Source organism: Pseudoliparis swirei, chromosome 6 (assembly GCF_029220125.1).
Source record: "Pseudoliparis swirei isolate HS2019 ecotype Mariana Trench chromosome 6, NWPU_hadal_v1, whole genome shotgun sequence".
Taxonomy (NCBI): domain Eukaryota; kingdom Metazoa; phylum Chordata; class Actinopteri; order Perciformes; family Liparidae; genus Pseudoliparis; species Pseudoliparis swirei.
In genome coordinates, this window is record NC_079393.1 from 23532600 (window position 1) to 23549034 (window position 16435).

The window sequence follows — 16435 nt, forward strand, 5'->3', positions numbered from 1 at the left end:
TCCAGTCCAACAAATGTCACTTTACCGTTGCAGTATATCTTTGGCCTCTAGGGGCACTGCAGTAAACACCACGTTGACAATAAATCAACGTATATAGCTCTTATGTCTGAGCGTGTTAGCAGACGGCTATACACATCCAACTGGCACGGAGCAACTTTAATGTTCATTTAAAGATGTAAACATATCAGTCACGTTAGTTTAATGCAGTTTAATGCAATGATGGTGGCACTTTGAGAAATACCCTCAGATCGATACCTCTTGTTTCCTTCATCCAAACACAAGCAGATATGTATATTTTATAATCTGCAAGTGAGTTGCCAGTAAATCTAGCAACCAAATGCCGATGAAGCAAGTGGCAGGAAATAATTCAACCTTTTTTTTTCTTCTGAAATATGACCAAGATTTGTTTGGGTTAATAGCAAATGTCTCTAAGGAATAACTCACTAGTGGGTATTAAATATTTAGTCAATAAACGCCAATAAACGTGAAATAGCAACAACAACAAAAACTGAAAAACCAAAAGTCGCCTCATTTGGTGGGCTCGTTGAAAATGTTCAACTCTGGCAAATAAAATCACGTGACTGAGTCGGGAAAGCCTCCACGAGGGCGTTTGATGTTGCCGACGTTTGTTTGACTCCCACGTGTAGAAAGTGTTTTTTTTTCTTCCGTGATTGACGGCGGGAATAAATGGCTCTTTTTCCACGGACATTGAAGCGAATAACCGCACAATGAACCCGAGAGTCATGTGTTTATTTGTGCGTGAATAAATACTGCAGCTCAGGGGCATTTGTAGGATTTAACGAAAGGGGGGGGCTAAGCCCCATGGAGAGCGGAACAGTTAGGGTACATTTGCACACCCAATTCATTTTGGGGTCCCGGATATCCATTGTTTTTTATCTCCATTGTTTCCGACAGTTCATAAGAAAGTGATGTTGCTCTGTAGTTTTCCTTAATTCAGTATCTGATAACACAAGAGACAGGATTTCAGGGTCATAGTGATATGTTATGCTCATTTGGACTCAAAAATCATAAGAATGAATATTAATGCAAATAATAGAGAGATGACAAAAGTTATTTATTGTATTTTAAATTCACTCTTTCACACGCTCGCTCACTGGAGACAGTTCCTAACAAAATAGCTAGCTAGCTTCATGAGAGTCTATTGGAGTTATGAATATAGTGTCCATGTGAGAAACAATAGTTTAATTTAATGATGTCATAAAAACATTTAAAATTAGAAAAATTAATGCTAAATTATTTGGGGGGGGGCTGAAGAACAAAGGCCTAACGACGCCCCTGCTGCAGCTCTGTGGCGACAGCGGGCCCCGGCCCTCACGTGACTCCCTGACCTTGGCGTCATGACAATGGGGACAAACCCAGCGCGCACCGTCATGCATACAGATGCGCGCGGTCGGACTCGACCTCATCACGGCCTCCCGCGAGGCGGAGGGACTCGGCATGCCGGGACACTACACAGCTGCTGACACACTGTTTGGTGCATGTGGCGCTGGACTCAGACTTAGCGCTTAGCAGCTCGTGTGTGTTTGTGTGACACGTGTTATGAACCCAGCAGAGCTGACCCGCTCTATGTTCTCCGCTGCTCTTTCCACCGTGTCATACCCATGGTCAGGGGCGTCGTTAGGCCTTTTAGGGGGGCTTCAGCCCCTCTAAAAAGTTCTTCAGCCCCCCCAAATAATTTAGCATTAATTCTTTTAATTTTGAATGTTTTTATGATATCATTAAATTAAACTATTGTTTCTCACATGGACACTATATTCATAACTCCAATAGACTATCATGAAGCTAGCTAGCTATTTTGTTAGAAACGGTCTCCAGTGAGCGAGCGTGTGAAAGAGTGAATTTGAAATACAATAAATAACTTTCGTCATCCCTCTATTCTTTGCATTAATATACATTCTTAGGATTTTTCTCAGTGACAGAGTCCAAATGAGCGTAAAATATCACTATGACCCTGAAATTCTGTCTCTTGTGTTATCAGATCCTGAATTAAGCAAAACTACAGAGCAACATCACTTTCTTATGAACTGTCGGAAACAATTGATATAAAACAATGGATATCCGGGGCCACAAAAGAAATTGGACGTGCAAAAACTGTTCCACTCCCCGTTGGGTTTAGCCCCCCCTTTTCGTTAAACCCTACAAACGCCCCTGTCCATGGATGGATCAACGTTACATATTACAGGTCGAGTCAAACCCGCGCCATTGCCCTCTCTTATCCCCGTCTTGTCAGTATGTGTTTGGTCGACGCATTTCCCATTCAAAGCAGCCCGCTGAATTTGCGTCTGGAGTTGTGTGAACGTGCGCATGTGCAATCCACCCCCAATGGAAGGCGTTGCGTTCGCGCCGCCTCGTTCATTCGTATGAATACTTCATCTGCACGGTGAGACGCACCTACGCGAGGTGAATTAAGGGACAGAAAAAGGAAACACGGGCGCGGAACAGACGTTTCCGGTTCCTCTCGGTCGGTCCGAGGTGTGTTTGAAGTGAAGGATTGGGAGGAAGGAGGCTGAGGATATTGAGGAGGCTCCGTTCACTGGTCATCATTATGGTTGGAAGAAACTCGGTTTCTCCTTGAAAGCAGCCAGGTGACTTTACCTGGTACACACTCGGTCACTCGCACACGCACGCACGTGCACGCGTGCACTCACCCATGACAGAAAATAGCAGCCACCAAATGATATCTGCACGTTTTTATTTGACAGCAGTAACATTAGGTATTAAAATAAAGCTTTAAAAAATATATATAGTCATATGTTTATTGTTTGTTACTAGTGAATTAGAGTCTAACCTGAGACCTATACAGTAAATATGATTCACAAATGACATTTAGTCTAGTGTCTGGAAGACATCACAAACAACTCACAAGGAAATAAAATGCAACGTGGAGTTGTGCCCATGCAGGGAAATAGTGAGCGTGGAAAGTGCATCTTAAAAAGAATAACATTGTGTGCAAATAACAAGATCATGTTTATTGTGTATATGGAGCAATTCTGATTTTACATTCCTGAGTTTACATTCACTCTGGCTGGAATTCCCCTTTACGACTGGAGGATTTCTCCTGGCCGCTGCAGCTCTAATGAATGAGTCGGCCGAGGGGACCTGGCAGGAGGTTCCGGATCGTGGAGGAGAAGATTGAACACTGCAGGCGCAGGTATTCAGGTAGTACAGCCCTCCCTGATATTACACTGCTGTGGTGTTGTTCAAATAAAAGGGATCCCAATGCAATCCGCCCAGTACAACCTTCATACACCACGAATGCTCGACCAGAGCCGCCGTGCTTTTCAGCTAAAACTCCATTGCCTTTTTAAAAAATTGAGATCCTTTAAAGATTGGCATTGCCATGCCATGTCAACACTATGAATATAAATGCATTACATATTTAAAATACGTGAGTTATCTTCTTCCAAAAGAAGCAACTCTGATTTGATCTGTGAAAATACTCGCTATAATTTATAGCTAAATTAATAAAATATTATATATATATATATATATATATATATATATATATTATACATTGTTAATAACAAGCAGCAGGTTTGCAGCTGGTCCCAATGATCCTGTTTGATCACAATAATTACTCAATTATTGTCTTTCTAATTCGCAACCATTGTTACGAGGATTCAAGCTAACAGGTTGTTTTTGTTCTCTATCCAGGCACCCACATGTCACGGTGCACATGGGGCAGACACTTTAAGCCTTCAGCGATGCTTACATAGGTGGAAGTGGAATACTTGGCTAAAGGCAAATAAGACATACAGCATGTACCCATATAACAAATGTAATGCTAAATAATGGAGTGTATCATCCTACGGGCCTTAATTATGGATAAGTATCTGGAGACCAGCAAAATAAAACAAAACAACTGTTGCTGAGTCTCCATCTACAAGAACAGGATGTCAGGGATCATAACTACCATGTCAATATCGTCCCAACACATTTTTCACCTACAGATTTAGGAGACACCCGACCAGTTCACCATTTGCACCTCTTCGTTTTTTTTACCCTTTGTTAAAAGCTCCACGCCAACGACTCCATTATAAGGTTGGATATGTTTTCTGTCTGCAGTTTTCAGATGAAGGGACTAGATCTTGGAGACGAGGTTGCTGATGAGCCTCTGGAGGTCCTCGGTTCTGCGCTGGGTGGTCTTCAGAACCTCCTCGTGGTTGGCCTTCTCGCCGCTGTCGTAGTCCACCACCACCTTGTTGGTGACGAGGGACAGACCCAGCACACGCAGGCCACAGTGACGAGCCACCAACACCTCCGGCACCGTGCTCATACCTAGACAGAGGGGAGGAGTCTGTTACGTAATCATGGGCATACTAATAATAATAATACGATAATCAATTATGTCAGTTAGTATTGTACTTTGAGACGTGTAAGATATCTGGATTAAAACACAGATGAGCACTTCAGTGGCACTTAAATAGCTCTTATTATGGTACTTTTGTAGTTCGACTATGTTGAGGAAATGTTACTTTCTGTATTCTTGTTGTTCTGAGTTTGTACTCTAGGTTGAATGCACTTATTGTAAGTCGCTTTGGATAAAAGTGTCTTCTAAATGACATGTAATGTAATGTAATGTTATAAACTTAATTTCAAGAGTTTATATACAGTTGGATAATACAAGTCAGGCTTGTTTTTGGGCCATACCGAATGATTCTTCAATTAAATGAGAGGCACAAATAATTCATTGGGTCATATTGTAAAAACAAAAAATAAACTTGTTGCCTATGTTTCCTATTCCAGAAGGGGTTAGGACTGCAAAGTTAAAATGCTGTTTGTATCTGTTCCCATCCAAACTATGAATTAATCTTCATTTAAATACCCGAGACGCATCAGTGTGCCTTTAAGTGAGCACCAGAGAGCTGTACTGACCCACGGCGTCAGCCCCCAGCGTCTGCAGGAGTTTGCACTCTGCGATGGTCTCGTATGACGGTCCAGCCACCATGCAGTAAACCCCTTCCTGCAGGAAGCCGCCGCAGCCCTGCTCCTCGGCCACCTGCTTGACCAGAGCCCTCAGCTCGCGGTCGTACGCGTCCGACATGCACGGGAAGCGCACCCCGAACCTGGAGACATAATAAATGAGCGGTTGGATGTCATGTGTCAGGGGAGCACATTCACATATTGTTGACCTCAATGACTAAAATCCAGGGGCATTTAAAAAGAAATTGGGGTAACTTTTTGAAACTTGTGAAATAAAATGTAACCTTTAGGCTTTCAATATATTAGCAATTGTCATATAAATGGCAATAATAAGACTATTAGGCAGTAGTCTACAGATTTAAAGGGTTTTCTTAGATTTGTTGAACAGAAAACAAACAGAAAACATCAATCAGACAATTATATTACATTTTATTCTTATTTCTTCGTGCTTATTTATTGTTATAAAAAAATGTTTAAACAACCATTAACAATTAAAACTTCTTTCTTTGTTTTTTTATCATTCAAAATTATATTAATATATTTTTTGTGTGTACCTAGTAGCCTACAGGCAAAACAGACAACAAACAAGACAAAGAACAAAAGCAAGACGCTATTAAATTATCAGAATTATGGGGCATTTTGTGCCCCTCTCCCCGTGATATCAGGGGCAACATTATATTTCTTCGGGGCAGATTTGCCCTCTGCCCTCCTCTAAACCCGACGTTGCGACATTGAGAGCGGTGGGCTTGATGAACTACTAAAAATAACAGCAACAGTTGATATCGTAAAATAATAATGTGTTTTTTCCGCCGTACCTGTCGTCATTGTGGCCGCAGAGCGGGTTCGTCCCCGCGAAGCCCGGCATGTTGATGTGGTCCTTAATGATCATGATGTCGCCCACGGCGTAGCTGCCGTTGAGCCCCCCCGCTGCGTTCGTCACGATCACGGTTTCCACGCCCAGCAGGGAGAAGACTCGCAGCGGGTACGTCACCTGCAGGCACAAACGCTCTGAGCTTCATTTGCTGTTGCTCGCTTATTAGGCTACTTTGGCGTGTTTCGGAAAATGCATCAGATGAGAAAGCCAATAATTTAAAAGGGACGCCTTCTGCATGATGTCAGTAGAGCGTAGACTATTATTATTGTTGAACTGTGCGTGACTGAAACAATGGTGGTTCTGCTCGGAGCTCCATAGGGGCAGCAGCTGATGGCCCGTTAATAACTACTAACGCCGCTTCGCATCGCGGTCACATTTTTAAATTGCTGTTTCTATTTCACGTTTGTCCGCTGCACAAATTGCCTCTGAAAGTGATTTTCTATAACAAATGCAAATATGTTTCCAAGTAGCCCGGGTTCCTCGATAAGGTCAGCGCTGTCATTTTGGATTGTTGGCCTGTTTTGTTTTGCCTTTGTTGCATATTGTAACAGGAAGCTGCAGATAAAGGCTTTTGAGTGGCAATGCACATATGTGTCCGTGTGATCTCGTTTTCAGTCAACGGGTTTGATGATTCTGACGAGAAAAAAAGAAAAAAGAAAGGTCACACAGAACTTTAAAGAGAACACGATTAAGCCACGACTCAGGGAGGTGATCGTCGGAGGCCCCTTCCTGTGGGTCCTCGTTAGGGAGGAGAGCTGTCTTCGTAGTTTAAATTGGAAATGATCGAAGGGAGATGTAGTTTAAATCGTAATAATCTACTCAGACACTGTGGAAAATGTGGAGGGCGTAGCTTTCTTGGACTATTGGTCAGACGTCAGTAGGCTTTTAGCTGTAGGTGGGCAATTTTTAACAGAACTGACCCAGAGAAACTTACATTTAACATTTGAAAAATATTGCTGAAAACATAAAACCCTTTGAAAATGGTCAGAGGAGATGGAGTCCGGGGACATAGGAGTTAGGACCCTGGGAAGTGACGTACTTAATGCTTAATGCTATAGCGCCAGCATGCCGCCAGAGAACCTACAATGACATAATGTTGAGCTTTTGAATCCTCAATTTTAGCATTTAAATATCGGTGTAATGTTCACCACAACCTGTTTAGTGTGTTAGCATGCTAGCATATGCTAATTAGCACTAATCACTGTGACAGCTGTCTCCAATTTGGCCTCGGCTGCTGGTGATTGGCAATCAGTCAGCAGCCGGGGGAAACCCACTTTGCTTTTGGGGGAAACCCACGGCTAACGGCCCGAGAGCTGCTACAATCACAAAGTGGAGAGGCTGATGGGGTCGTCGTTAGTTTTGCGGGGTGTCTCACCATCAAGTGAAGTTTGTGATGAATTTAAAACAGAACAGTATAATTGTTTTAACGCTTAAAAAAAAGGTGCAATACGATGCTAAACCTGCCACGTGTGTTGATGTGTGTTTTTATTATTATTTCATGTCTTTTTAGTTGTTTTGTGTTATTGTGCTTCCTGTTGTGTTGGTCCAGTCGGAGGTGTACATATTGTAATTGTAACCAAAACCAATCAGTAACTGGTCATGAATTATTCATTTAATGAAAGAGTCAATAGCTTTTCCATTCAGTGTTGTTGTTCCTCTCCGTCTGAAAGTGCTCTCTGTGGTTTTCTCTATATCAGCATTGACTTCATATCTTGTAAACAAGCTTTAATTATGGTGTTCGATTGCACTTCAAACCAGATTTATTTTTACTTTGGAGGGTATGGTTTAAACTTTGTTTCATATGTAATATCATTATTATCTAACCAAGATCTTGATTTATAGTTTGTTTTATAAAAAGAGAAATAATAAGTGTAATACCATCGTACATCACTGCGAGTAAAAATTATTCTCATCTGATCTTCTCTTCAGTTTAAGATTTTGCTTGCTCGCCAAAAAAGTTTATTGGTAATATCGTCTGGTGAGAAACAAATCTTTACAAATTCAACTCACGTGGTGATTAAACTAGAGAATTGTCGTCCCTTATGTCGCTGACTAAAGTCCCTACGGGATACAGGAGGGTCATAATGCATCCTGCTTTCTATTACTGTATTCATGGAACTGGATTTTATGATTCTGCGGGGTTATATGGATCATTTTATACACACATCAAAGTTGGTAATAAGAAATAAAACCAGGATATGATGTCTCCGGGGCAGAAGTCCAGTCCCGTGTCCACACTGTGACACGTCATCATGATTCTGCAGCTGATCACTCAACACAGTCACTTTTAGCCAGTTGTGAGATATAATATCAAGATTACACAACTTTATATCATACAATTACGAAATCCTGATTGAGGATGAGATACAAGATGTTATGTCTCTGAGAGAATAGTTTTCTTAGAAAGGGTATAGTTAAAGAAAGTCTTGTAATTATTACAAATACTGTATCTTTAATTATCACTGTGTCAATGTTCTAAACTCAAACGAAAGAACTCATGGTGCACAAAATGAATGTTGTGTCTTCTAAAGAGCCTCTCTACACAAACAATAAAGTTAGTGTTTGCCCATATCTATGGTTTAATGATACACCGAACGAAAGCTGTGGAGGTTTTTCTCAAAATGATTGACTAAGTCTGAGATGAAACTGCAATCTTAGAATATCATATACATCATTGAGTTTCCAAAATGACTTGTGGCAGAAACTGAGAGAGAAAGGTGCTCGAAGGCAACTTAGAGGGTAACAAATGGAGACGTCTGGGTCCACCACTTTGGTCCCTACTGCACATCACGGCGACTTTAATAGGACTGCCTGAAGATTTGATGATACCCGGAATTTTCCTCCGTCATCGTCGGGTGAAATTTTTAAATGTTGTTGTTTTATTGTTTTTAATGTTGGACTAAAAGGCTACAACACTTACGACATTCCCTTCAGCCTCAGCTGTAGTACGGCTAATTAAATTTTGTTCACATGCTAACTGAAGACGGGCAAGCCTGAAACCTGTGAAACCATGCTAACATGCTAAATGACTCGGCGTGTTAGCATTTTCCCTGTGAGCATGCTGACTGCGGCGCCTAAACTTGTTGTAACCAGTGCATGCTGCTTGTTTACAGCTCACCTTTAGCGATAACACTGCTAGCCGAACCCCCCGAAAAAGTACCAAAGGCAGAATGTACCGTGGCGTACCGTGTTTACGTCGTAGCCCTCGTAGACGTGGAATCGGCCTTGCATGCAGACACACTCGCGGCCCTGCAGCGTCCCGAACACCAGCTGCCCGGCATGGCCCGGCACTGCCCGGCACACATTCAGGTATGAGCTTGTGTACGGATTTCAAACACATGAGTTTCAGACAATATGCATCGTGTCACAGGTAACTCACCAGTGCTGGTGGGGAAGTGTGGGATTTTGTCATACTTGACCACCGTCTTGTCAAGCAGCTGGTCGGCCAGCCCGCCCAGGCCTGAGCCGCAGATGATGGCGACTTTAGGACGCTGCTCCGTCTGGGCCAACAGCCAGTCTGCAGTCTCCTTATACTCTTCATAACTGTATCTGGAAACAATGGGAAGGACATTGATTCATGTTAAATAGTAGCAAACCATAAATCAAATAAATGTAATTTAACATCAGACTCATTTTAGAATTTAGAATGAAGTCACTGTCTCCAGGGAGCATGAACTGACTTGCAGCTCATTTAAGGGCCACAAACAGCGCTGTCTCTTCCAAGTATGAGTGAGATAGTGTCCATTAAAATTGTGCCGGAATGTATTGTGGGGGGGGGGGGGGGGGGTAGAACAGCAGGAGGGTATGACATTTGCAGCACAAAAATATGCAATGTATTGTACGTGGAAGAAATACAAAAGAACAACGCGTAAAACAGACTGCTGTCTTGAAATATTAATATGAATGCGCAGCAACAACACACCATGAATAACAGGTTCTACTGGTTGCTTTGTCTAACTTCCAGTTAACAAGTGAAACCGTTTCGACATCCTTTGAATGTCACAAAAGGTGGAACATCCCACGTTCTCTTATTGGAATAATCCACTGCAGGATTTCTTGGTCATGGAGACAAATCCACAAACTCACACCGAGCTACTGCACATTGTCCTGAAGACACTTGGAAATACCGGAGTAAACGTGCTCGGAAAGGAACATTGTGTAAACGAGAACAAATACAACATTGGGCAACACACTATGGGGTTTTTACTTTGCCATGCATCTCCAAATTATTTATCAGGGATGCTGATTCCATTGAAAAAGCCTTGAGGTACTACATTACACAAAGTCTGAAACGGTCTGTAATTCTGATTCTAATGTAAAGCGATAATGTTGTCAATCATCCCTCTGCAGCTCGAGCTTTGTTATTACAACACAGTGAACCAAGAGAGACAGATGTTCAATCTTTACACATTCACCCCTTGTTACTCTTAGTTAAAAAAACATTCAGCTCCAAAAGAAGCTTGGAGATATTTCACATCAGTAGGTATGTTGGCACCAGAAACGGGGTGTAGTCAAAGTGATGAATGTGACTCATGCTGCAATTAAAAAACAAAGAGGAAATGTATTTCTCTATTAAAATATGTGGAAGAATTATCAATACACGTCACCGATGTATTTGACTGTGAAACAATTGTTGACCTGTCGGTTGCAGAGGTCGCCCTTCACATAATTCTTCAAAGTGTCAACGGCAGCTTTACACACAACCTTCACACCTCTGCCGTTCTGTGTGATTCATACACAGAACGACTGCAGGTTGTGTACGGCGACAACTGAACACATGATGTAGTTTATTATTTACTAATAGCAAACAAAACTGGCTAAACCAACAGCGAACAACCTAAACAGGTGTTTTAACAACTTGTAAACCTCCAACTTAATCTTTCTTTGTACTAGTATATATAGTAATGAGGTTTAATGATCTTGCCAGGGCACTGTATCCTTTGCATTACGTCACAGCAGAGGAGGAAGCGAGCTCGTGCTCGTGCTTGTGCTCTCGCGGACCGGCCTGCTGCGCGCGGAGCTGTCCGTGGTGCTCCCAGGAACCGAGTTTAAATATTCAGGGAGCGGGGCGAGCTGGCACACAGCACATGTCCCCCAGCTCGACCAGCCTGAGCGGCTGCTGAGCTCCGGAACTGGCAGTGAGCGAGAAGCACGAGCCCGGCCTGTGTAGTGAGCGCCAGAGGACGTGTCAACCCGGTTAATATGATGTGGAGGACGCGTGTAACACACGACTATACGCCCAAGTGAGAGGCGTGTAATCCTCGGAATAAAGAATAATCCTGTGGACATAGTTAGGCTACAGGGTTGCCTTGACAACCCTGACGCTCATTAGTCTCCGGTCCACCGACATCCAGCCCGAGCTGTCTTACCTGCACCGGCTGGAGGTGGATGAGGCGGCCGCTTCCATATCGGACGACGGCAGCGGGACCAACCCGGAGACAGCGCGCTGTCGGTGTGGCGTTGTTGATGGACGCTGTCCGCGCTGAGTTCAGGGGCGATGGAGCTGGAGCTGGAGCGGCGGATGGAGACTCGGCGGCGGACTCACGGAGTGGCGGAGAGCGTGCTGCGCGCCAAGGTCACTGCGTGCTAGAGAAGGGGGCGGGGCCTACGCCGAAGTACCGGTCCCTTTGAAGAAAACTCCATTGAATGTTCTACCAGGCTGAGCCGCTCACTGATGCGTTCACTGACATAAACAGGGCTGGGAACAGAGGGGGAAACAATGAGGGGGCAAGAGAGGGAAAGACAAAATAGAGATGAGGGAAATGATATAAAATCAGCAACACATAATAATATAACAACTTTATTTATATAGCACCTTTAAAAACAGGGTTTACAAAGTGCTCTACAGAGAAAATACGAATACAAAATAAAGAACAACAGACAAACGAAATTAGGGAACCAAATACCTGTATACAAATGTCACTGGGTTTGGTTAAACACTTCTAAACGATCATTCTTCTCTCTCACAAACAGACACATACAAAAGCACATACACAAAAACACACTCACAAAAACAGACGCGCACACGCACACACACGCACACTAGCTACGCAACAATTCGTGTGTGAGTGCTAACTCATGGGAAATAATGAAAGTGATAGCAGAGAAAGCACAAAAGCTGAGTGCCATCATCTGTTATATACGACTGACATATCGAATTAAATGTTTAAATATGTAGCCTAGTATAACCACAGCTGTAGTAAATATGGTAGTAAAACTATAATTTCACCTTTTAACTGACATTATAATAATTCCAGATTAGTGCCTGTGGGAAATGTATTTATTCGTGGTGAAGGCAGTTAAAGATTAGTAACCTCTATAAGATAGCAGTCCAAGTGTATGTCATGACCACACCGGTCAAGAGGGATACACACACGGATTTGTAAAGTTGTCAATTAGAAATTCCTGCGGTGTCAGCATGCTCACTGGCTTTTCGAATCTCTTTGTTGTGCACACGTGTCCTGATAATGACCCTCTTGCCTGTTGGTGTGTGTGTGTGTGTGTGTGTGTGTGTGTGTGTGTGTGTGTGTTGGGCATGTTTATTTGATGAACAAATAATATTGGACGTAATATTTTAGACATTAATTCCCCACTGTCTCCATGGATTATCCAGGCGTGTTAGATTAGCAGAAAGCAACCGTGTAATTAACATACTTTACACTAAATGTGTTTTTTTTTACAGTCTGCAATGAACATTTCACCTTCTCAGGCCAAGAAAAGATGTGTTAATTTGACCACCATTCAAATTCTATATCTGAAACAAGCTACATTGGGTTTAAATGGAACTCCTAACAGTAAACATCACACACATTCAGTATTTACACTAACACTATCCCACATATAAGTGTATTTAAATAAACCTCTTCAAGTGTGAGGTAGTATAGTTCAATATTTCCATGTGATGTTACTTCATACTTCCTCCAGTTTAGAGTATAGTTTAGGGAGTATTGTACTTTTTATTTGGCGACATTTATTTGTCATCTCAAATTCTCTGACTTTTGAGATTTTACATGTGAAATATGATCTTAATAAAAAAATATGATGCACTGTTAAAGATAAATTAACTGTGAAACCTTGTAATACAAGTAGTTAAATTGGTCTCAGCCTCAACTTGTAGTACAGTATTTTATACATGATGAATACGGTTCGATTTTTGCAAACAAATCTAGAGACTAGGGTAGCCCTGAATATCACGTAATGTTACGTCAAAAGTTGATTAGTTTCCGTTTGCACACGGGGGAAGATTACTCACGGAAGTTTCCCTTCAAGGCTTCCTGCCAGAATAGGTTTATTATGAACCCAGACATGAGGAGACTAAACTCCTGACTGCGCACCATGTATGGAGCAGGTTTGTCGCAGCCAATCAGGAAGCAGTTTAGTGAGAGGTCACTGAGTATGTTGCCAGGGGTAACACACTACACACAAGTGTGCACCGGCTTCGTATTCGCCTGACGGCTCGTAAGTTAACGTTAACAAGGCATGTTTAGCATTATATATTCCTCGAGTGGTAGGTTAGTGCTGAGTTTGGTTTAGTTTATGACTTGTTATTTTGTGTCAGTGCAACAAGAAAACAGGTGTAACTGGTAAGTTGACCCTCTAACGTAATAAATGTATTCAGATACGAAACCTAAAGAGTTAGGTTAGCTAACCGTGAACCGTTAAACGTTAAGCAGGAGTACTTCAAGCTAAATGTTACTTTCGGTTATTTGCACTATATTTAACAGTTAGACAACGAATTAAGTTTCTGAAGTAAGGTAACAACTAGTATATTGTAAAGTCAACCGTTAACCAGTTAACCGTGTTAGGTTACTAACTAGCTATAGCAAGTTAGATAACGTTAACCAGTTAGCTAGTAACTGGAGTTAAGTTAACTGCAAGCGCACTGTCTATTGGCCTGCGGGCTGCTGCTGCTTCTTCTTCTTCTTCTTCTTCTTCTTCTTCTTCTTCTTCTTCTTCTTCTTCTTCTTCATCTTCATCATCATCATCATCTGAAGGAATTAAGAAGAAAGGCAGAAAGGATGGAAGGAAAGGATTTAATGAAGCCAGGCAAGAGAGGGAGGAAGTTACTAGTTATTATCATCTAGTTAGCGAAGCTAAATTAACACCCTACCAGGGTAAACCACTGTCTTTTAGTATTCACCAAAACAAATTAGAAAACTGGCTACCTCCTGAGGTTTAAATCCTAATTTGTAGTCCGGGCGACATTATTGTTTATATCATATTATTATATATCATCTATTTTATTCAAATATATTATCAGGGCTACAAGTATAATATTATATATATGTTTAGTATAAAATGGGCACTTAATTAGCGCAATGTTGTACCCAATGATACATCTCCTCTCCTCTCCTCCTTTCCTTTCCCCTTTCTTCCATGACAATGTCTCTCTTTTATGCTCCAGGCTCAAAACGTAAATCAAAAATGACAGCCAATCTGCTTCCCTCAAGAGGTGGATGGGGACAGACAGAAGTGCCTCTCAAGCCAAGAAGGGTGAGGATATGACCACGTCTGCTTGTAACGACACACAGAATAAGAAGTACCCAGCTCAAATTAATCAGATCTTGAAACTGTGTGTTTCCTGGGGGGAGGGGGTGTTCTCACATGACCTACGTTTTGGACATCTTCCCATTCTTTTAAAGAAGCTGCTTCAAATGACAGATCGGCCTCATAATTACCTTGGCTTCTTCCATGGGAACAACAATCAATATCCGACTGCAGTGTTTTGTTGCGGCGACTTCAGGCCTCTGCTCATCGCGGCTGCCTGTCGTCGGTGACAAGAGTAGGAAGATCCCTTCAAGTGTGCTGGTAGCTCATTTGTAATCATCCAAAAAACCTTTCTTTGGTCATAGTCTGTGTGAAAAACAAACAAAAAACATTATAAGTAATTAAATACTTGTACGAATTAATAATAATTAATATCTTAAATATTTATGTCAGTAGTTCTGTGTCTAAAGAGAAGCATAATACACCATTACATTGGTAATAAACAATATAAATATAATATGACAATTATTTGTAACATTTGCCAATCCAGCAGCGCAACCTTTGCATCCGGCGTTGTATTCAAAGTTCTGTCGGCTATTATTCTCGGCATTCCTCCAGGTGGACACAAACTTATTAAATTCCCGTCTAAAGAGAAGCCACAACTCATCATTTTAAAGAGTCGTGTTTACTCAAGCAACTTTGTTTTCTCTTGGTCTAATATGAAAACACATCTAACTGGCAGCTATTTAATAATGCATGTACAATAAGCCACTGCACTACAATATTCATTTGGATTTTGAGCAGACGTCATTCTAATCCAACCTTGAAATATAGGCTAAGTGCAGTTAGATGTTTCTTTGCTTCAGGGACAATGTTGAAGAGGTGCCACAGGACTGTGTGGAGGGGATATTCACTACAGGCCTCACATCCGTCATCGCTGACAGCTTTAATGTTGAAAATCAGCAGTTCCTATGCTAATTATCATTTTTTAAAATGTTCTCCATTGTCTCTATCAGTCTCGATATGAAGTCTCGTTTGATGTGGTGCCTCACCACTGCTGAATTAGGAAATAGGAAACAGGCTGCCAGTGAAGTTCAGCTCATAGCCTGAGCTGCTGTGTGTTTGCAGGTCACTCCGTCTGCATACACTCAGGAGATGCTGCAGTCGACAGAGGAGCGCCTTGCCAACACCGACCGCATGCGCCCGCCTCGCATCCTGGAACTGCTTGACATGAGCGAGACCACGCTTCACAATGTAAATGACACCTTGAACGGTTTGGATTGATGTAGTGTATTCCTTATGCGTAGCAGACCAGTCCTGATCAGTGCTCTGTATCGACCTCCCGACGACACAAACTTAGTTCAAACTCTTGAAAAAATGCCTGCTAGTTGTCGTGATTTTTAAAAAACTGTGATTTTTTTGTTGCAAAGATGAGAAGAGGAACCAGAATGATGAAACCGGTTAAACCGGTCATTGTTTTTTTTAAACCCTTAACACACTTTAAAGGCAGGTGAAACTTCACATGGTTTTTCGTAATTTTGTACGGTCTCTGTCCAAATTATATGACTGGATATATTCAGTATGCTCAGAACTCTCATGGCCCGACATCTAGGCTAGCGTGGCTCGCCCAAAACTACTCAAACTAAAAGAGTGAAGTAGGGAGAGGCATATTGCTCTACACAGGTGGGGAGGAATAGAATACAATCCCATGGGAAATGAAATCTGCCTAGTTATTTAAAACAGCTTAACTATAGTGTAACAGTCTGGCTTTTGTGTGTGTTTAAAAAAATCTATTTGTATGTGTATTAGTTTATAAATAGGATACTAGTAGCATATACATGTCATCCCCATAACAATATCCTGATGTATTTCAGCACTTTACGCACACTTCAAATCAAATCCACACAACATTAAAGAACATTTCGATGAGAGAGCAAGCAGACGAAGCATGTTGTCATACGGTGCAGTGATAGTGAAAGGTTACAGGAGGTTCTGGTTACCAGGAGGATGAAACCGGCCCAACGGGTTCAACAGGTCATTGTTATATTTGAACTCAAAACGCACTTTAAAGGCGTGTCCAAGCCGCTGATTCTGATCTTCATGAGATTGAAACCCTGCAGAGTCCACTAA

General features: G+C 41.9%; 2 protein-coding genes across 2 annotated transcripts in view; one reads left to right on the forward strand and one right to left on the reverse strand.

Moving 5' to 3' along the window:
- Positions 1–2696: 2696 nt before the first annotated feature.
- pnp6 (purine nucleoside phosphorylase 6) lies at positions 2697–11451 on the reverse strand. The gene is made up of 6 exons (XM_056416834.1): positions 11188–11451; positions 9198–9367; positions 9005–9108; positions 5760–5935; positions 4897–5087; positions 2697–4299 (listed from the first exon to the last, which is right to left on the reverse strand). The coding sequence occupies exons 1-6, from the start codon at positions 11223–11225 to the stop codon at positions 4103–4105; spliced, it is 876 nt and encodes a 291-aa protein (XP_056272809.1). The 5' UTR covers positions 11226–11451; the 3' UTR covers positions 2697–4102.
- Positions 11452–14229: 2778 nt separating this feature from the next.
- The window catches only part of hydin (HYDIN axonemal central pair apparatus protein), a 69512-nt gene continuing 67306 nt past the window's right edge, over positions 14230–16435 (forward strand). The window contains exons 1-2 of the mRNA XM_056417357.1: positions 14230–14311; positions 15434–15559. Coding sequence (XP_056273332.1) covers positions 14243–14311; positions 15434–15559 — 195 coding nt within the window. The 5' untranslated portion in view covers positions 14230–14242. The remainder of the gene's footprint in view (positions 14312–15433; positions 15560–16435) is intronic.